The following is a 21,456-nucleotide window of genomic DNA, read 5'->3' on the forward strand; positions in this document are numbered from 1 at the left end:
AGGAATAAAGAACTAGCAACTCTTACAGAAGTTAAATCTGAAACCTATTTTAGTAGCAATGCAAAACATTCATGCAACTATTGATATTATCCAAAACTGTGAGGAGAGATGTAACTCATATCCTAAATCTGATGATGTTCCCAAGTTGGTATCATAGCCAACTACATTGTAAGCTAAGATCTGGATCCTGTGGGGAAAGTTTAGATGAAAAAAGTATCAGTTTGGGGATACACTATATCAGATCATGGGATGTCCGTGGGTGAGCTTGTGGAAAAATGGTAATGGAACAAACAGGCAGCCAGAACAATTACCTAGGAACAAAAAATATCTGGGCACTTAGTGAAGAATCAAGGATCTCAAGTCAAGGATGAGGAAGACTTATTTTTCAGAAGCACGGGCAACGCTTCAAACACCACTTATCCAAAACAGTTGTTCCAGTCTTGATTGCTTACCACAGAGAAAATAAAAAATGTGTTTCATCATCTTATCCTAACCTTTATGTATCTAGAGAAGACTATATCCTACAACTAAAAGGAGGCTTAGCTTCTGAAAGTACTATGAGAAGCATATTGCCTGTCCCCCTCTCCCTAGCCACCATCCATTTAGCTTCCAGTCACTTACAAGTAATTAAGCGCACAAACATGGTTACTGGTTAATGAAGGATGTCAGAATATTCCCTTACCCAATCCTGTCTGTCAGGGGAAAGACAGGCATTATATTGTGAAAGAATAGCATAAATCACATACAACCTCCTCTATAAATTGATATTTTCCTATTTAGGGTTTGTGAAAAAAATATACATACTCAGAGTGTTCACACAAAATCACTAAGAGAAGAGAGGTTGAAAGAAAGCACACGTTTCCTGACATATGGTCAAGAGTCCCACCCTACCCTGCTGACCTTCGTTAGCTTCCCCACATCCTAAGACAGCATCCTAGTAAAAGATATTGCTCTGAACCACTTGCTTTTCCACAGCCTGTATTCTATAAAATCAGCAGGCTCAAAGAGGCAATAAATACCCTAAGAAACTGATGAGGCATTTTGTGACTGGAAGTTTATCCAGGTCCACATACATACAGGTCCATACAAACAGGCTGTTCTCTCACCAACAGAGGCATAAGACCTTTGTGTCTGAGGGCAAAAGGGAGAGAAGGCAGTAAAACCACTCCCCGGCTCCTCTGTGAGGTGACCATCTGCCATAGCCATTTGTTGCTCCTCGTAAAACCACCTCAAAGGAAAAACAACTCGCATAACCTCATATCAAACATCCAAACTTAGGTGTCCACCAAGTTACAAGATACACCTTAGAAAAGTCTCGTTCTCTCATGGATCTTAATCACACGAGGTTGTGTGACCCTTGTGATCTAAGGAAAAATGGAAGAACATTAGGGAAGAGCAAATATGCTATTAAAATACCATAGATGTTGTCAGTTTTGCTTTAAGAAAATTACTTCAGGACATAAACAAAAATGTACAAGCAATCATTATATCAAAAATCAAATGTTATATTAAGGTTTAATTTATAAAAGGTTAACAAATAATTAATAGCTGTTTTAATAAATAGCTATTTAATTCTCATCTATTATAAATCCAACAGATAGCTTCTACCTCTCTATAGTACTTTCTACTGATATGCTTAAAGCCCTCCCTAACACGTACTACACCTTTCTAACATGAATTACAACATTTATTAACCCTTCATAAAATTCTCTATAAACCTTAATATGAAGCATGACCAACTTTATACTATTTCAGCCCCATGCCCCAGGACACATAAAATACTAGTTCTTCCAAGTTTTTTACTTAAAACTCTACATTTTAGTTGGGAGCATCACTACCCACGGAATCACGAATGCCTGTGGTGGCTTAACCAACTCACTGCAGACATGAGAATTGGTAGAAGATGATCACAGGGAACAGCTCAGGTTCTTCCTTTTTTGTTGGAACTAACATATGATACCATGACAACTATACCAGAAAGCAAAAGACGGAGTCTGTTGTAATTCAATACATTGTTTTTCATTCTTTTTAGAAAATCAACAACAGCACGTTATGATACAAATAAATAAAACAGAAAACACTAAGGTAAATCCAAAACTCACCACTAAGATCTTAAAAAGGCAGCAGCCAACTGTTTGGTGGATGCAGCCTAAATTTGTCTTACCTTCAAATTTTCAATATACTTAGAAGTCCCCATTTAGTGTATCAGACTTAGGGAACAAAACATTACATTTAGGTCTCCAATTGTTTTTTCCACCCAGTAATTTCATCTTAAAACCCCCCACCTTATATTTCTTTTTCTACCAAATTGCCTCTGTTGGTTTAACAAAGTTCAGCTCAGACTATATTTTTCCTTCACTTTCAGAGCCTCTACCTTCATTCTCAAAACCTTCCACAAAGGCCTTCATGCTCTTGCCTCCTTCTCTTCCTCCTTTTCCCTCCTCCTCCTCCTCCTCGTCATCATCTCCAAAAGTCTGTTCCTGCATTGTAGTAAAAGTGAAAGACCTGGCAGCAACTTGTGCAGCCAGACCAGATGTGAAGTTAAAATCTGTTGATATGTGGAGCTGAGCCAGCCTATGCTTTATTTTTGAATGCAATGCATCCTTAGAAGGAGGCTGTGAAACCTCTATTACATCCATATCGCTTGGCTTGAGATCTTCAACTTCCCCTTCATACTGATAACACATTTCTTTCTTCAGCCCCTGCAGAAATACTGTCTTCAGTAGTACTGTCTTTGTTTTTCTCCATCTCAGGATCTTCATACAAATATTCTGTCCTGCTTTTATCTGCAGCATTGACTTTTGGATTAGAGTCTATTTCTTCAGATTTATCACAACTTTGGCTGCAGTTCTGCTTTTCTGTATCTGAATTCGTGTGTGATTCCAAATTACTTAGTAGCTTCAGCGATTCTACAGGAGACAAGGGTTTCACTGCAGCTTAAAAAGGGGAAAAAAATGAATTGATAACTAAAAGCAAGGTGTTATATATAAATAATATTTGTGTTTGAAAAGGTGCAGGATTGGAAGAGTCAAAATGGATTGAAAAACCAAACAAACAAAACACGACAGTAACAAAAAACACAAATCAAAGAAAACCTAAAATAAATCAGTGTTTTCTAAACCACAGAGCTGAAATGAAATGTGATAGCTGCTTGTCGGAACTAAGCCTTAAAATTTGTGATATAAAAAGATGGCACGAAATTGATGATGTTCAAAAATGGCATCAAACCACAGACGATGCATTCAACGTTAAAGTAAAAACTACTGCACTGCATACAGATTTGAACTGTCTTTGTTTTAGACAATGGTTTACCTAACCCAATAAATACAGCTGGTACATGAAACAGTCCTTATGTGCAATATCTGATCTCACATCACAACATACAAATACAACATGTATTCATACAGCCAGGTAAGGTGTCCTCACAAATAAAGTGTGGTTTAATTTAGCCTCTCTTGAAGTTAGTAGCAGCAGCGAGTCCCATTGCCAGCAACGGGATGCTTGCCAGGAAGTCTCTCCTCCCAGTGTTAAGGGTTAGTATAACTCGGTACAATCACTTCTTGAAGAACAGACGTCTTTCTTTTTAAGAAAACGATATAATGTCCATTTCCAAGTAACAGATTCCCTATACTGCAGTAGCTCCATTAGAGTAGCAGCACGAACATAAATGAGAGCAGCAACAGCAGATTCCCAAGTGGCATTTCCCTTTCTAATTCCATTCTGACTTTACCCCTGTAAGCAGAGATGAAAATAACTCTGGGAAATACGCAAACTTTTCACGGGAAACAAAATTTACGGTATTAGGATTTTTCCATTGCATCCTATTGCAGCAATATTTATTTTAGCTAGCTGAAGGCAGGTGCATCATTACGACTGTCACATTGATAATTATTTTCACGAGCACACTGAAAGACTGTGTCTTAGAATTTGTATTGTATTGTTTTAAAAACTCATATACTGAAGGAGCACTGCACCAGACTCATCTCAATTATTAACAGAACAGCTTTCTCCCCTTCTTGCTTAAAAAAATCCTAACAAACCAACAAAAAGCAAATAAAAACAAAATCCTGCCGCTCATTTCTGCCTGTTTGCTTGAAGAGGCAGGAATACACACAATAGTATTATCATTTGGGAGCAAATTTGTTGCCTACTGCCTCCAAAGAACAGTTCCAAAGCCAAAACTCTAGAAACGTAGATACTTCAGGTTGGCAGCTGGGCAGTTGGTTGAATTGATTAGTTAATAAACAAGGTGGAATTCACCAATTCTCAGAGTATAGCTTTCCAAACACAGAGAAAAACTGGGAAACAGTTTTATAAGAACTGTTGCATGGAAAAGACAGCAGATGGGTAAACAGCTGGGTGCAACACAGCCACTGACAGAATGCAATTTTGGTGGGGGGCGAGGGGAGAAGAAAGACTAGAAGTGATTTTGCACCAGAAGAACGTTGTTTGATGTTGTCTGATAAATGAAAACAAATCCCCTAGTAACTTCATGGACCCCTTCAAAGGTACCTCTGTTTTTCTGGTTCAATGGGATGCCCAAGGACCAAAAATAGAAGCACATCAGCACTCCAATATGTAACTGAGTGCCCAGACTGTAAGCATTATTACCATGGTGCTAGGCTTGGGCACATTTGCCTTAGTCTGGTGTTTTGCTAAGATTTTTTCTTCTGGAATACAGCCTATCATCTGTAGTTGACTTCGTGCTGTGTTCTTTGGGTGTATCAACTTGTTGGGAACTGACCTCTTTTATGTAGAAACCCTCACCAGCCCAGCCCTTTCATCGATGAACCAAAAAACCCTTAACAAATCAAAACGGCTTGCTATGTGCCTAAGGCTTTAGCCTTAGCATCTTCCGGGATCTTTTTTCACAACAATTGCAAGTTAGGAGAATGTATGATTTCTGGAATGTGATCATCCTGTAAAAGCAAGATTTAAGAGGGTGATGGAAATGGGTCATATCAAAACCATCCACTGACTTGAGCCAATGCAGACAAGAACACAAACCTTTCTGGTTTAATTCTTATTAATTTAATTTAATTCTTAATTCTTCAAGATAATGCCAACCATCAATATGGGAAGCACAGCTCACAAAAATGTTTCTTAAAGGAATGATAAATTAAAGAGATAAATTAATGTCTGCAAGAGAGATATGTCGGGGTCCATCATGTCATATTTAACTGACTTGTGTTTCTTTTGAAGAAATAATGAAGAAATTCCTTAAAAACAGCAGAAGATGTTATGTCTGCTGTCCATATCAATATTTCAGATTAAGATATACAGAGTCTGAGACAAAAGGAGACAATATTAATTATTTTCACAAACTGTCCTTCCTCATATTTTCAACTACAACATGGAAGAAAGGAAATCACACTTTCCTCCCTCCCCACTGCAGAATCTCTAATCCTAAAACAACGTAATATTTATATGTGAAAAGGAAAGGAACCAACATGAGCCACAAAGGCTTTCAAGTGAATGGTTACTCAAGATCACAGGAGTCAGCTGACTCCTCTTTCAGCTGTTACAGCTGTTCAGGTGAGCCAGTCTATTAATTTCTAGAAAGCTATGGCCACAAATGGCCTGAAGATATACTGATGTGGACAGGTATCAGCTGCTAACCTAGATAAGGAAATATCCTATGCAAGCTCTCCCGACAAAGAACTTTCTACAACAGTCACTAGATCTGTCAAGACTTGAACTGGAGGTAGGATTCCTCCCTTCTCCTTTCAAATGACATAAAGAGAAAAGTTGTGAAGCACATATTTTTGTGGGTTTGATGTCAAAAGAAACAGTCTTTGTTTCTTTGGTATGGTCTGTTACTGTGTGTTCCCACTAAATTACTGAAGAATGCAATCGATGGTCTTTTTATCTGGTAAGCACTGGCAGAGGCAGTGGATTTGCTGCCAGACTTGAGGGTTGCTTTTCTTAACATAGAACATGAAAAATTTTTAGAGGGCTCTTCCTAACCTGTCTGTAAGAGGAAGGAATGAAAATGGGGAAAAGAACAGAAAAAGGAAAAAACAAACCACTACCAATTTTAAAGATAATAAATCAAGCAGCTCAAGCAGCAAAAGCAATCAAGTTGTATCCAGTCTTGTTGCTGGAACTGAAACAGGCTGTCCTGTTGAGGCAAGAGAAATTTTCATTTTCTTATCTTCAAGTTCAAGTGGATAGAGCTACCCAGCAGTCCCCAGAATTGGAAAGAGTAATTTGGAAGAACTCTTCTTGTTAGTATTATTTATTTATTTTTAAATATATTCTGCATGCTCCCTCTTCCATGGAAACAGAAGTCCATCTTAGTCTTTTATGAGCCTTTAATATTTCAAAGTCTAGCTCTTCACTTTAATCTATCCATTTTTGTAAGTCTGGGATAAATTCTGATAGTTTCTTTAAATTCTGAAAAATAACTTATTTATGAATCCAATTTAAAATTCATGTTTACTGGAAAGCGATGAGAGAAAGTCAGTTCATTTTGTATGGTTTATAGCCTGACAGTTCTCTTTATGCTGTGCTTAATAGCTTTAGCTCAATATTTTTGTTTGAAGCCAAATTCACGTTCTTTTGAGTTCCTTTCAATATATAGTAAAATGATTGCTACAAATAATATAAGGAGATGGAATAAAAAACTAAGGCCACACAGCTCTACCAAATACATTGCTATAGCTGAGCAGTATTTGAATTCTAACACAGTCTGAGGTTGATGGTAAACAGACACCTACCCTTTGTTAGAAAGGCATTAATTTTCAAAAGCAATGCTTACCATGGTCGCTGAATAGCAGCTGCTTCCACTTCTGTCTTTCTGTTTCAGAAGCTTTAAAACCCAGTACAGATTTCAATTCCTGTAACACCCTCTTAGATTCTTCTCTCTCTCGTTTTTGTCTCTCTCTCTCTTCCTGGGAAAAGCAGTCAAAAGCTTCCCTATTATATTCATTGTCCATATCTGAATAATCAACATATGCTTCCAATTCCTGAAAAAAGAAAAAACATATTTTTAATATTCACTTTCAGTGTACTTCAAGCCGATGCATGACCAAGTGATTTCAACACAAGACAACTGCAGTAGAAGGATGGAGCCTTGTTTGAACAAAGCCAGTGTATCTGACACCACTCTCAGTTATATAATTTTGGAGTAAGCCCACTCATTTAAGGTGGACTAAAAACACTACTGCAGTCACCCAAGATTTAGTTTCTTACACAAGAATGACCGAGTGATATACCTTGAAAAAGGGAGTCCACAATGACTGGTGGAAATAAGCAATGCTGATTTTTTTGTTTGTTTGTTTTGTTTTTATTTAATTCACACCATAAGCAATTCTTTCTCAGTCAGGCACTATGCTAATTTAAGTTATATCAATCATTATCAAGGAGAAAAGCAAAGTCCGCCTCCAAATTTAACTACAATGAAGAACACTACAATATAAAGAAAAATGAACTCCATTTATGTTATGATAGACAGCTGGTGAAGTTATTAGTTCCAGATCTTTGATATGGGGAAAAAAAACCTAGAGAGAAAACAAGTGAGGTAGGCTTGATAGAAGGTGAGGGAGGGAGAGGGTAAGGGAGGGACAGAGCAGAGCATAGGTGTCGATCTGCTTGCAGAATGTATCTGTCACTCAGCTTTAGGACAGAAGACTAACTTCTCTTCAGGACGGCCTAACACATTGCATTACACAGAGCACATTACACAGCAGTTTCCCTGGAGCGGGGAAATGACATGAAGCTGTTCAGCATCACAGTCTGCTTTAGGTACCCAAAAATGCGGACACTATACAAACTGAAGACAGGCTGGTTTGTTCAGGAGCTTCTTCCTTGTGCTGTTGTGTCAGCTCAATAATATGCAAGTAGGACTCAATTTTATGTACTGCCTTTCAGCAATTCACATTTTTTTCTACATTACTCTGTATTGCTGCTCTCCTTTTCTCATTTTTTTTTAACAATATATACAAGAACAAGTGAATACTGATGCTCTTCTTTCCCCCTCCCCCAGTATGGGAATACATCCTCTTTGATCATCAGAGGGAAAAATACATCAATTTTTTCACTGAGTGCATTTATGAAATGGCACTGGCTACCTACTTGACCTGCCTTGAGAAGACAAGAAAGTCACTGCACAAACAACTGAAAAAGGGATGGATATAGAAAAGAAGCCCATCATTGAAAATGATCCTTTATTTTTTTTTTTTTACCTGCTCTTCGGGGATTGGATCTCTGTCTTCTATGTATATGGTAGGCTGCATTAAAGGTACGGTAGTACACTGTAGGTTGTCACAGAAAGCTTCAAGCTTGCCTTTAGGGGAAAGGAAAGAAAGCAATGAAGAAAAAAAAAAGGAAAAATTTTGAGCATTGAGTAATATTTTTGACTTGCTCAGGCAGGGTCCAGGCCTTTTCACTAGACAGGATTGGCACATATGAAAAAATAGTCAGAAGGTTGATTAGAATACATTGAAATACTATGTTAAAATAGCTAAGACACTTAAGTGTTCTCTGATATAAGCTGGGCTTCAACAAACTCACCTTGAACTATACTATTTCAACTAACAGATGTCAATTTTTTTAATAGGCTTTGAAAGACTACAGAAGACAGACAAAAATCTGTAAAAACAGAAAATAGATTTGGTGCCCAAGTTTAAATGCAGAAGTAAAATACGAGATGGCAAATTATAGGCAAATCAGCTTCAAATAATTGGAAAATACTGGGAAAAAAAAATAAGCAAAACTTATAGAAAGCTACTAGGAAGGCAGCAAGGCGGTAAACGACAGCCAGTGTGGGTTTATTGAGAACAGAAGATGTCAAGACATTCCATTATCCTTAAAATAGAAAGAAGTCAAAGACATCCTGCATTTTGTTTCCAGTATGGCTTTTGACACAGTGTCAATACATACTTTTAAACAAAATACCTAGGCTAGAAGATTTGATACTAGGTGTTGTTTATCTCCTGGATAAATAACATAGTTACCATTTTCAGACAGGAACAATACACTTAGTGAGGATTTGCCCCAAGTCCAATACTCTTCAACATTTCCAATGGGTTAAAAACAAAAACAAAAAAACACCACACACCAGAAGTGTTTAATCTAATTAAATCTGCTGCCATAAGGATGACCTGCAAGGATATTGATGGGTAGAATAAAAAAATAATACTGGAAAATTAGAGACACCCCAGGAAGAACTGGATTTCAGATACAGAGTCCAGTGACAGTGGCTGTGACATTTTGTGTCTTTGAATAGTCAAATGCACAAATATATGACTGACTGGGTAGCAGCACTGAGAAAAAGATCTGAGGAAGCTAGTCAATTATACCCTGCTGCAAGCAAAAAGCCAGACTACATAATAGTACATATAAACAGCAGCACGGATTGTTAGACACAGGAAATCACTTTTCTGCTCTCCTTGGCACTGATCAGGCTGTGGATGGAATATTGTGCCCAGGCTGAGACTCCCCCATTCAATAATCTTGTAGACCAGCTAAAGGGTGGCTGGAGAAAAACAGCTGAAATGATCAGAGGGCTACATAAAGTATAACCGTCATAGATTTGAAGGAGACAGGGTTATGCAGAGAAGACAGAAATGTTATCAGTTGTCTTCAAATATGTAAGAGAGGGCTATAAAGAAGAAATGGATTTCCATTGTGGGTGGATCAAAAGCACTGTTTTTTTAATTGCAGCAAGAGAGATTTATATTCAATACAAGAAAAAAACTTCTGCTGGTAAGGAGACTTAAGTGCTGGAATAGATGCCTGGAAATACTGTAAAATGTCTCTAAAGAGAAGTTTTTAAGAGCAGGCAAACATTTACTCACACATGGTACAAGTACTAATTTACCCCTGAGAAGAGAAATGGGCTAGGTAGCCTTGCCAAACCCCACCCACCCTTATTCTCAATTCCTTATCTATATATTGAATACTTCGGGATGGTATTCTGACAGTAGGCAGTCACATTAACAATGACTCTACTGGTGCTCAGTTACCTGCTTTTGCAAACAAGGAAAATATTTAATTCCCTAGTTGCTTTGGTTGAGCTGCAGATTTGACACTCCACATGTATCTAAATGCAGTGATCATTTAAAAGAAAGGGGAAGCACATAGTGAAATCTGAAGTGGAAAACTGACCTGAGCTAATTATTTTACAAATATCAAGATGACTTGTCCATTACATAGCTGTGCCTTGGAATAAAAACATTTTAATAATAACAATAATAGCAACAATAAAAATATGCTTCTGAAGGTATGAAGACAAATTTTAAAGAGTACTATGAAAATTACCAGCAATAAACTTGCCTTCTTAAATCAGAAGAGTAAAACAGCTGCTCTAATATGTACAGGCTGCTGTATTTGTCGTCTGTATGGGAGGATAACATTTCTAAGGATATGTTTCAAGATCATGAATTCACAGTGTTTAACTAAAGATGCTGCTTTAGTTCCTCTCCAATGGATCAAAGGACTGCAAAAACCAGGAGCTTGCAACAGAGTACTATGGTACAAAAAATCTAAAAAAGGTGTATACATTTGCAAATGTAGAGACAGTTCTTTCTTTCTAAAAGGAAAAAAGGATGGAATTTAAACAGTTTGAGGGCCATTATTTCAAAAACTGTTAAAACAACAGTAACTAGCCATAAAAGGTGTTCTGTAAAAGTAACGGCAGATCATTGTATGCTTGAATCATTGAGGCCTCAAGTGATAAATCAGTTTTGTGCGTGAAGAAAAGAGGTGAATGGATACACAGAAGCTGGCTGAAAGTCTAGAATCAACTAATGTTTAAAACAAGTAGAGATTGATGTGTTTCCATAAGTCTATCATTGCCCCATGCTTTCAAGTAGAGATGAATTCCCCTAAAGTTGCTAAAACACCACTTCCTCTCAGGCTCTGTTCTGAACGTGGCAGGATCAGTGACTAACAGGACTGGTGGTAGAAATACTGAAGAGTCCTGTAAACAAAAGTAGTCAAACGACATTCGTTACTATAGTGGTTACTATACCATAGGCTACAATACATGCCAGTTTCACCATTCATGAAAGGCTGCTGGGAGTGTCTGAATGTTCAATCAGTTAGACCTAAATGTCTTTGACAGAGTTTAACAAAAAGAATTATTTAATATATCTGTAAGAAACCTGCTTTAACATAGAATGATCTAGAGCAAGAAGTATGAGATTCTGGACTGAGATCCATATGTTTACACAGAAAACAAAAATATGCAAAACTGCTCTGAAAATAAGCAACAGGCAGCTACCTAGGATGCCACAACTAGGACAGATAACAGTTCAAAGCAGTGGATGGAAACTTTCAATGCATAATTCAGCAAAAGCATTTTGATGCTGGAAAGAGCAGCGAGTTCCCCGTTTACTCCTCCCCACGGAGCAACATGGGCCCTTGGCTGCTGCAGCTGGTGGGCTGTGTGCTGTCTACTCCTTACCCATGCTGAGAGCAGCACGAACCAAGAAGGGAAAGCAAAGCTACATTTTTGCTCAGTACATAATTGTGGTAAGATCCAAACCCAAGGAAATAGTAAACTTAAATACTGCATACCCTTTTCAGTTTCAGATGAAGAAGCAAAAAGGATTGACTTTGTTTTAATACTAAGCACAATTATAAGTTACTGGTAAAAATATTCGCTATTTATAGCTTTTAAGTTATGCAATATTTCCTCTCAAAACTGAATCTAAATCATCAAGAACAGCTCCTTCTTCATCACTGTTCAAAACTGATGTTGAAAATGGCATTTCTACTGCTCTGCTATGGTTAGTTGAACTAAACACCATTAAATTTATTACACCAAAAGCATTGGGCATCCACTTGACACAATGCTGTACTATGATAGGGTACTTGCTACTGCTCTTGTAAAAATAATTCATTTGATTTTACATAACACTATGTAAAAACAAAAGATGTGCTTAGCTGTTACATTATTTCAGCAGGGAGGTATCTTCTTTCAAAGTGCTTTCAGGAAGCATTGAAAAAAGCCTCAGACATAATTTAATGAAGTAATTCACATAATCTTGACCGACAGACCAGCTGTTAAGATGTGCAGAAAGAGATCAGAAGAATTATATCTGATTTCATGCACAGCTTGAAAAGTTCAACTCACAGAAGCCGAACTGCACAGAAATACACTAGAAAAGTCAAATGTAGCCACATAAAAACAATTTTCTCCAACCAACCTAATTTAAAAGTAGTTCATGTGGAGTAACTCAGTAAACCTGTTGCAAAATAGAGATTCGAACCCCACACATTTCCAGGAAAGTCACTGGAAAAAACAGAAAGTGAAAGATTTCTTTTTTTAATTTAATTTCTCACACAATCCCTTTTCTCTAAGTCATAGACTAAGTCATTTTTTATAAGACTTTAGAAGGAAGCAAGTCACAAGAACAGTCCCTGCTGTGCAAAGTCATAAACAAGGTAAAAACATAACTAAAATAACTAAAAATACTATGGCATGTAGTCTAGAAAGAACATTTAAGAAAAGGGGAGAAAAACAGATCAGTGGAACTCCTGGTTGTAGAGGGCATCAACAAAACACAACAGGCTAATACATGCAAATGTATCAAACTACATCCAATATCTTCACTGATTGTTTTACAGAGCTGCGAGAGGAAATCACAAGACTGGACAATTAGGCAAAGTACACACAAATTTTGTTACACCATATCTGGACCCGCATGGAACCCTGGTCTGTGTAGGCAGTAGACTCGCCAGTGCTCCCAGTTCTGATGAAGAAGGTCAGCTTGGACATCTTTTGGCCCACAGCAATATTCATCCACCTACTGGATACACCACCTATATATAATTAAGAGCTTAGCTCACTACAGTTTTGGATTTCTGTAGGTAACTTGCTGATATATCCCAAGTCATAATTTTCCTAATGTGTTCTCAATTACCAGCATTATTCAGATGCTGAGATGTACCTTTCTAGGCCAATAAAGACACTCCTGGAAAAAAAAAAGATTAGAAATTATATGTTCAACTCTATGTCAGGAGAGCCTAAGCTCACTTCAATTACTTAAGCTAGATGTGATTCACAAGGATAACAGCATGGGCAGTACAGGGCACTAAGATGAGGGACATAAGGCAAAACTTTGGGATGTGCTGCTCACATGACTTCTAAGCACACAGATTAGCTCCCTCTCTCTGAGAGAGAAGGTAAACAGGTATTTTATGCTCAATACATACTCTACAATTCAAAATGTTTCAGGAAACATCAGTGTCAATAAAGTTTCATGAAAAGGTAATTGTAATTTCAATTACCTTATTTTAATGGATGGATTTTAATTACCTTTACTGGATGCGAGGGGAAACCTAGTTACTAAGGATGAGGAAAAGGCTGAGGTGCTTAATGCCGCCTTTGCCTCAGTCTTTAGCGGCAATACCGGTTGTTCTCCGGACACCCAGTGCCCTGAGCTGGTGGAAGGGGATGGGGAGCTGGATGTGGCCTTCGCTATCCATGAGGAAATGGTTGGCGACCTGCTACGGAGCTTGGATGTGCGCAAGTCGATGGGGCCGGATGGGATCCACCCAAGGGTACTGAGAGAACTGGCGGAGGAGCTGGCTGAGCCGCTTTCCATCATTTATCGGCAGTCCTGGCTATCGGGGGAGGTCCCGGTTGACTGGCGGCTAGCCAATGTGACGCCCATCTATAAGAAGGGCCGCAGGGCAGACCCGGGGAACTATAGGCCTGTCAGTTTGACCTCAGTGCCGGGGAAGCTCATGGAGCAGATTATCTTGAGGGTCATCACGCGGCACTTGCAGGGCAAGCAGGCGATCAGGCCCAGTCAGCATGGGTTTATGAAAGGCAGGTCCTGCTTGACGAACCTGATCTCCTTCTATGACCAAGTGACGCGCTTGGTGGATGAGGGAAAGGCTGTGGACGTGGTCTACCTTGACCTCAGTAAGGCTTTTGACACCGTTCCCCACAACATTCTCCTCAAGAAACTGGCTGCTCGGGGCTTGGACTGGCGTACGCTTCGCTGGGTTAGAAACTGGCTGGATGGCCGGGCCCAGAGAGTTGTGGTGAATGGAGTCAAATCTGGTTGGAGGCCGGTCACTAGTGGAGTCCCCCAGGGCTCGGTACTGGGGCCGGTCCTCTTTAATATCTTTATTGATGATCTGGATGAGGGCGTCCAGTGCACCCTCAGTAAGTTTGCAGATGACACCAAGCTAAGTGCGTGTGTCGATCTGCTCGAGGGCAGGAAGGCTCTGCAGGAGGATCTGGATAGGCTGGAGCGATGGGCTGGGGTCAACTGCATGAAGTTCAACAAGGCCAAGTGCCGGGTCCTGCACCTGGGCTGCAACAACCCCAAGCAGAGCTACAGGCTGGGAGATGAGTGGCTGGAAAGCTGCCTGGCCGAGAAGGACCTGGGAGTATTGGTGGATAGTCGGCTGAATATGAGCCAGCAGTGTGCTCAGGTGGCCAAGAAGGCCAACGGCATCCTGGCCTGTATAAGAAGCAGTGTGGCCAGCAGGTCGAGGGAAGTGATTGTGCCCCTGTACTCGGCTCTGGTGAGGCCGCACCTCGAGTACTGTGTTCAGTTTTGGGCCCCTCGCTACAGGAAGGACATGGACGTGCTCGAGCGAGTCCAGAGAAGGGCGACCAAGCTTGTGAGGGGTCTGGAGAACAAGTCTTACGAGGAGCGGCTGAGGGAGCTGGGCTTGTTCAGCCTGGAGAAGAGGAGGCTCAGGGGCGACCTCATCGCTCTCTACAGTTACCTCAAAGGAGGCTGTAGAGAGGTGGGGGTTGGTCTATTCTCCCACGTGCCTAGTGACAGGACGAGGGGGAATGGGCTAAAGTTGCGACAGGGGAGTTTTAGGTTGGATGTTAGGAAGTACTTCTTTACCGAAAGGGTTATTAAGCATTGGAACGGGCTGCCCAGGGAAGTGGTGGAGTCACCATCCCTGGAGGTCTTTAAAAGACGTTTAGATGTAGAGCTTAGGGATATGGTTTAGTGGAGTACTTAGTGTTAGGTCGGAGGTTGGACTCGATGATCTTGAGGTCTCTTCCAACCTAGAGAAATCTGTGTGAATCTGTGTGAATCTGTGTGAATGTGATAAATACAAGAAAATCTCAAGGATGATTAATCAAAATCCTACCCATTCAACATGTCATTCACCATTCATAGGCAAAAAGCTACTATTAGTCTACACTTAGAAATGTACAATCTGAACCCACATGTCTAACAGACAGCATGTTTATATTTTTTGCTGAAACAAAAGCTTCAAGGTCATCACAATGAAAAAGCCTGACACACATACAGCTTTTCAAACTGTATGGTTTTAAAACCTCTCTAGCTAAAATTCAGATACACAGTCTGAATGCAGTTTTTGATGCATTTGACCATTCCATCTCTAAAGTGTATTGCGTTAGTTGCCAAATTAAACTCTCATATTTACCTTTTTTATTTGGATTTTTTCCACTCATTTTTTCCACCTGAGAAATGGCTTCTTCCCAGCAGCTGTTGCTTGCCTGCATATGAGGCTGAATAAACTTTAGTTTTTGTTCCAGAACCTGATGGGCTTCCGTTGTCAATTCAGGCGTCTCCTTAGTGCTAACAAGTTTTTCAAGTTCATCCTCAAGAATTATTACCCTAAGTAATAAAATGAGCAAAAAAAAATAAATATTTGACTTTACCATTCTTCAAGCATGTAATCTAATTAATGTTATTTTATTCAGATTCTCAAGATCTAGTTTAGCCAACTCCTCAAAGATGCCCCACTGTTTTAAAAATAATATCCGTTTCTCCACATCAAGATACACTGTTCACCTACACTCATTACAGTAATTCTTGGAAGTAAGATTAAAAGTGTAGAACAGTTTCAACTATTTCACCAAGGCAGTGATGAAACCTTAAAAATATTTACTAGATAGTTACTATGAGCTGAACTTATATAGCATTTGGTATGTTACAAAATCAATTAAAGATGTTTATTCATTTTTTTTTTCAAGGAAGTGACAAAAGCAAAGAGATATTAATGCACTGATCGCCTTTGATTTTGTCACCAGGTATCTAAAGAATAACCAGGAAACAATAGCAGATTCCACATTGAACCAAGGCTCTTTGACCAAACTCTATGTTAAGACACGCCTAGTAGGTGACATAGCTGAAAGTTCAGACACAGCAATAGGCAGAGCATGAGGTTGTAAGTGGTGAAATACTCTTTCAAGCACTGTTGAGAGAATTCTACTGTCAAATAACATCTTTTAAAGGGGAGCTAGTGCCTTGGAAACCGACATCTTCAGTAGAATCAATTATGAACAGAACAGGCACGAATTACTTGCAATGACTATAGATATATGCATTTTTTCTTTCTAATCTGGGATATAAACTGACAACTCAGAGAACTTGAGTTAGAAGCCTTCTTCCCACAGGCATGTTCTCCTAATTCATGTGTAAACTTACTCATTCAGCAGTGCCTTCAGATGAAGCTGCAAGCTGCGTACTGCTGTTTGAAGACTGTTCAACTCCCTTGACCTCTGCTTTGTTCTGGTTGGCCGCTCGAAACCCGACTGATGCTGAGTTTCAAAGTACCGATAAAACTCATAGCTTCGCTTTAGCTCCTCCAAGCAGGCAGCATGTGTATGAGGTAGGCCTTGAGTCACATCAGACAAGATATGATGAGGCAGCCGTTCAGGGGAGATCAAGGGCTTGGGGGACGCATTGGCTGGCGAGAGGAGCAGTACCAGCCTCCTGAAGAATTCTGAACTCTGCCCTACCCAGAGCTGAAACAGAACCTGTAAAACAGGGTGAGGTTAGCTCTGTGCGCCTGGAACACAGCCAGCTTCCAAAATACATGTACAGATATAGAACGCAAAAACATTCCTCGGCCCACTGCAGCAGCTCTGAAAAACTGAGAAAATCCGCTTCATGTTTTTGAAGGGTATCCCAGACCATGTGAGTTCAGATCTTGTGAACCTTAGGTGACTGTTAATTCTTTCATGAAGTCCATTACATGCAATTATCTTCAAAAGGTTGTCAGAGACCTACAATTTCATATTCTCACCAGGTAGTCTCATTATTTGCTATAATCTCCAAATACCCTACAGCTTACAAATAGCAGCCAAAATTCCAGTGGTAGCAAAGACATTTTTTCCTTTATAACACCAAGCTATCAGTTTTATGATCTACTTACTAACTACTGCCTTGGCCCACACCCAACCCTGAAACATGAGTCTAATTGCACTGTACTTCAACAAAAAACATTCTACTTCTGGAGAAAGCTGAGCTGCTAACTCACTTATTTTTGCAGCCAAAGTGAGAAATGTCACCAATGCCATTAAGGGAGGGAAAGACCCCATGCTATGTGAAGAGATGATTCAATTCACAATATTATATATGGTACAAAAGAGGTCAGGCAATTTGGGAACAAGCAAACCCACAACTTTGGTTTCTCAGAAACTTCCATTTCAAATGCAATGAAAAGATCTGTTTTCTTTGTTTATGGAAGACCATCGTCTTCATAGATCATGACAGAACAGTAGTATCTTATACCTCTAAAATAAAAGGATAGGTTATAACACTTTACTCTGCAATATCAGTCCTTATTGACAAGGATCAACTTCATCTAAATACAAGGTGTAGTCTGAAACCTATTCCCAAGCATTCCAGACTAAGGAAGACAAATTACTCACCATGCCTTTTTCTCTGCTACAGAATAGGACTAACAAATTACTTGTTCAGATATATATATATTTTTAAATCTACAGGACTTGCAATGAGATACGTACAACTTTGCACTCTTACTACTATTGACGAGTAATATTTCTTTTTCAGTGCAGAACAATCAAGAGCAAAACACTCAAAACAATAACACACAAAAAATAAATGCCTTCAGATCAATGCGGTCAGATATACCCAAAGATGTATCAAAAACACCTGGATGTGAAATGACATAATATTCCAGAAGGAAAAAAAATATCAATTAAGAAAAGATGTTTATGAGAAGAAATAACAGAGTTTGAGATGAACTGAACGAAGAGCACACATGCAAGAATGATTTGGCTAGGTGTTAAAAAACAACAGCAACAAAAAAACCCACCACAAGCCAAGTGAGGTTAGGAAAGCAGGGGGTGGAGGAAGCAAACAAATTGGCAGGAATTACCTAAGTGTCTCTGAAGGTGTGGTACCTCGGATAAAGAGTCAAGAGCTCAGGTTATAATGAACACAAAAGACAACTAAACCCTTCCTCCAGACAGAAGGTAAAAGCAGTGGAAAGGTAGCACACAAAAGTAGTGAACTTCAGGAAATGAAAACAACAACTCAAAATCCACCTGAAAAAAGGTACAAAGGATGAGAGAAAAGGCAATTCCAGATGTATTTCAGGTTGAAAATAGTTTGTTCTAGCCATAAATTTTGATGATTTTTATCTGTATTCAGACTTCACACAAAACATCCAACTGGCTCTTCACAGCTGGGATCAGTATTTATTTTCATGCCAAAAAATTTTACTCTTTAAACTGGTTTAGTTCAAGGACAAGGTAGCCAAAACACATAGGCTACATTGGTCATATGGCCTAGGCATGGGCTTGAATGAAAATAAAAATATTCATCGAATCTTATACATGTCTGTATTTTACCTGCATTTTGAAATAACGGAAAGTGCTCTCAAAGTAAAAAAAAAAAAAAAGAAAAAAAAAAGAGGACTACACGTAGATCCAGGGCTCGCAATACAAATATGCCCCAAGGTTATCTAACTATTTTGTTACTACAGTACAAATCTTAGATTTATGTTAATTTAGCTTGACTCAACTACACCACACCCAGCCTACACCACTGTCATCAGTTAAGGCAAATTCAGATTTTCTAGTTGTGAGTTTAACTCTACCCAGAAAGTATTCCATCCAGTTTAATTAAAACAGATTTCAGTGAAATTACTGCAAATTGCAAGTAAACAAAGTCTTAGTTTACAAGCTTGGGCAACTCTAATTGACTTCTTGAGCTTAAAGAGAACTGGGTAAGTCGGCTTGTGTGACTGTAATTAGAAGTTCAGCTCATTAAAAGGCCAGAAAAAACCCCCAAAACTTACATCTGATGTAGCATAGCTTACAACCAATTAGACAAAACCTCAAAGCTTTGCAACTACTATTGCTGGTGCCATTTACGGTCAGAAGAAAAGAAATCAAGGCCTAGAAATTACGTGAATAAAATGCAACATGAGCCAACCTCATAAAAACAAAGAAGTCACATAATAATGGAATTTTCCATTAAAAAAAAAGAGTAAAATGGAACCGCCTAGGCACAGAACCACTAGAGCATAGAAGGTTTGCATTCAAATTAGATCTAATTGCGAACATTTACTCAAGCACATTAAAAATACTTAACATCTCAAAACAAAATAGATTAAAAAGGCCATTAAATGATTGTCATTCTGCTCAGTTAAACATCTTTTCAAAGATCAAAGAACTTCACTGGATCATGGCAGCAGGGGGTCCAGGCTTATGAATTATCCTTCTCTGTGTAGCCAAATGCATCTATTCCCTTTAACAATTACAACTAATTTACATCTTTGGATGTCTCTCTTTTTATTAAAGTCAAGCAATTGATTAAAAAGATTTAAGTACAAACCTGAAAAATATTTTATTTGTCTGGAATCGTGAAATCAAAGAACAAAAGCTCAGGTTTAAGAAGGAGGTTGATCAAGCTGATTATAAAACACTGACTTGAACTTCTATGATTGACAGAACAAAATCCTCATGTTGTATTGTGCAACTTCTCTTCAAATACATGCAAAAAGAAATCATGTAATGCCAATACATGTAGAAACACATGATATGAGACAAATTTTACCTCCTTCCTCAGTTGACTGTGCTACTACAGGCTAGTATACACAAGCCAAATGGCCTCATGACAACTGAAAAAAAATTTCATGCTGAGCCATTGCGGATGTGCCTGTTCTTCTAGGAGAGATTACCTTGAGCGCAGGCAAGCTGAAGCCATCTGTGAGATTGTGTGCCTCCTCTTCAGACACCTGCTCTTCACTCAGTCCCAGACCCAGCTCCTTGAAAGGGACTACACAGATGTAGCTGGTCACGTTGTCGCTCTCAGAGTTCAGAGGGTAGGTTTAGCCAGAGTTAAGGTGGGTAGCAAAGCAACTTTTGCATTAAAAACAAAAAGGCAAAAAAACAGCTAACGTGGTTTCTTATTTCTGGTAATTTAAATGAAAGAACACGTAATCCCTGTTTAGTTGAACCCAAATTGAACTTCTAATTGAACTTCTTCCAAACTTTGTTCATTGCACAGGTTTTAAAGGCTAAGAGAAGGATGAGATAAGACCTTGACTAAACACCCAATAATACGATAATATTAATAATATAACACACTAAATACAACTACTTAAAAAGAAACAAATGAAAACATATTGATGAAAATCCCTGCATTCCTTTCAAGTTAGATTGCTTTAGCTTCAATTAGTAAATTCCCAACAATTAGATCATGTTAATCTCATAACAGAAATCATTATAACAGAGGAGAGAGGAAGACAACATTTGTGCAATTTGGAGTTTCAAAGGTAGTCTATGTTATAGACCAAACTCGGGACAACTGCAGGAATTCCCTGCAAGTCCTGCGTGTGGAAGGACTGCTTGGAGACCTTTGCAATAACTGCTCTTTGATATTTCAGATATTACCATGAAGAAGAGCAGCTCCCAATTGTCATGCTGTTAACTTCTCAGACACAGCAACCTGTACAGTAAGGTTTCCTACAGCCAAAGCTCAATTATCTTTAACATATTTTGTGAGGATACGTGTGCTAATATTCCCATCACTTTGCTCTGTGTGTCAGCAGTGACTTTGACACTTTATTGAGTAATTAGCTAAGAAAGTAGATGGAGTATGGCTTTGATCGCCATGCTTCGTTACCTCGTTTACAAAGTAGCTTAGTTAATTTAGGCCCCAATCTTGATAATTCTTAATGATACATACAATGCTGTTCGCCTGAGAAATCTCAGTAAATATGCATTTAATAGAACTATTCACACATAAAAATATAAGTACATGAGAAAAAGTCAATTCTTTCAATAGCACTTTTCTGCTGATGCTAGAATCATAAGACCCATGTGGTAATTTTTTTTTATTTAAAAAAATGTACTTTTCCAACCCTTAAACTGTGGTGAAATGCTTAAAAAATAGGAAACAAGCACAATATAACTCTAATGCCAGAGGAACAGATAAAAATAATCCATAGACTAGCCAGCATTTCTTTTAGAATAGTGCTAATTTTAAGCAAACCTTATGCTGGGGAAAGAGGAGATGGGACAGTTCAAGACTTCTGTAAATTGAGAATAAATATCCAGTCAAAAAACAGTAAAATTTGCTTAAAAAAAGAATTTATCACTCATTGTCATAAGCATACCTTTGTTCCAAAGGGAAAAAAAAGAAATTGCAAAGCATTCATGAAAATACTTTTAATTTAAACTATTTTATTTTTCTTTATGTTTCGATTTACAAACTGAATACTCTCATCTCTTGGGTCACA

The 21,456-nt window shown here is 38.6% G+C and overlaps 1 protein-coding gene across 1 annotated transcript in view; it reads right to left on the minus strand.

Annotated features, from left to right (window-relative positions):
* Positions 1-2,003: 2,003 nt before the first annotated feature.
* Positions 2,004-21,456, minus strand: part of VEZT (vezatin, adherens junctions transmembrane protein) — a 61,810-nt gene continuing 42,357 nt past the window's right edge. The window contains 7 exon segments of the mRNA XM_080577441.1: positions 2,004-2,687; positions 2,689-2,936; positions 6,761-6,968; positions 8,187-8,287; positions 15,379-15,572; positions 16,386-16,717; positions 19,894-20,041. Of these exon segments, the coding sequence (XP_080433567.1) occupies positions 2,343-2,687; positions 2,689-2,936; positions 6,761-6,968; positions 8,187-8,287; positions 15,379-15,572; positions 16,386-16,717; positions 19,894-20,041 (1,576 nt within the window). The 3' untranslated portion in view covers positions 2,004-2,342.

The sequence above is a fragment of the Anser brachyrhynchus genome (genome assembly GCF_964034855.1).
Source record: "Anser brachyrhynchus genome assembly, chromosome: 1".
Lineage (NCBI taxonomy): Eukaryota > Metazoa > Chordata > Aves > Anseriformes > Anatidae > Anser > Anser brachyrhynchus.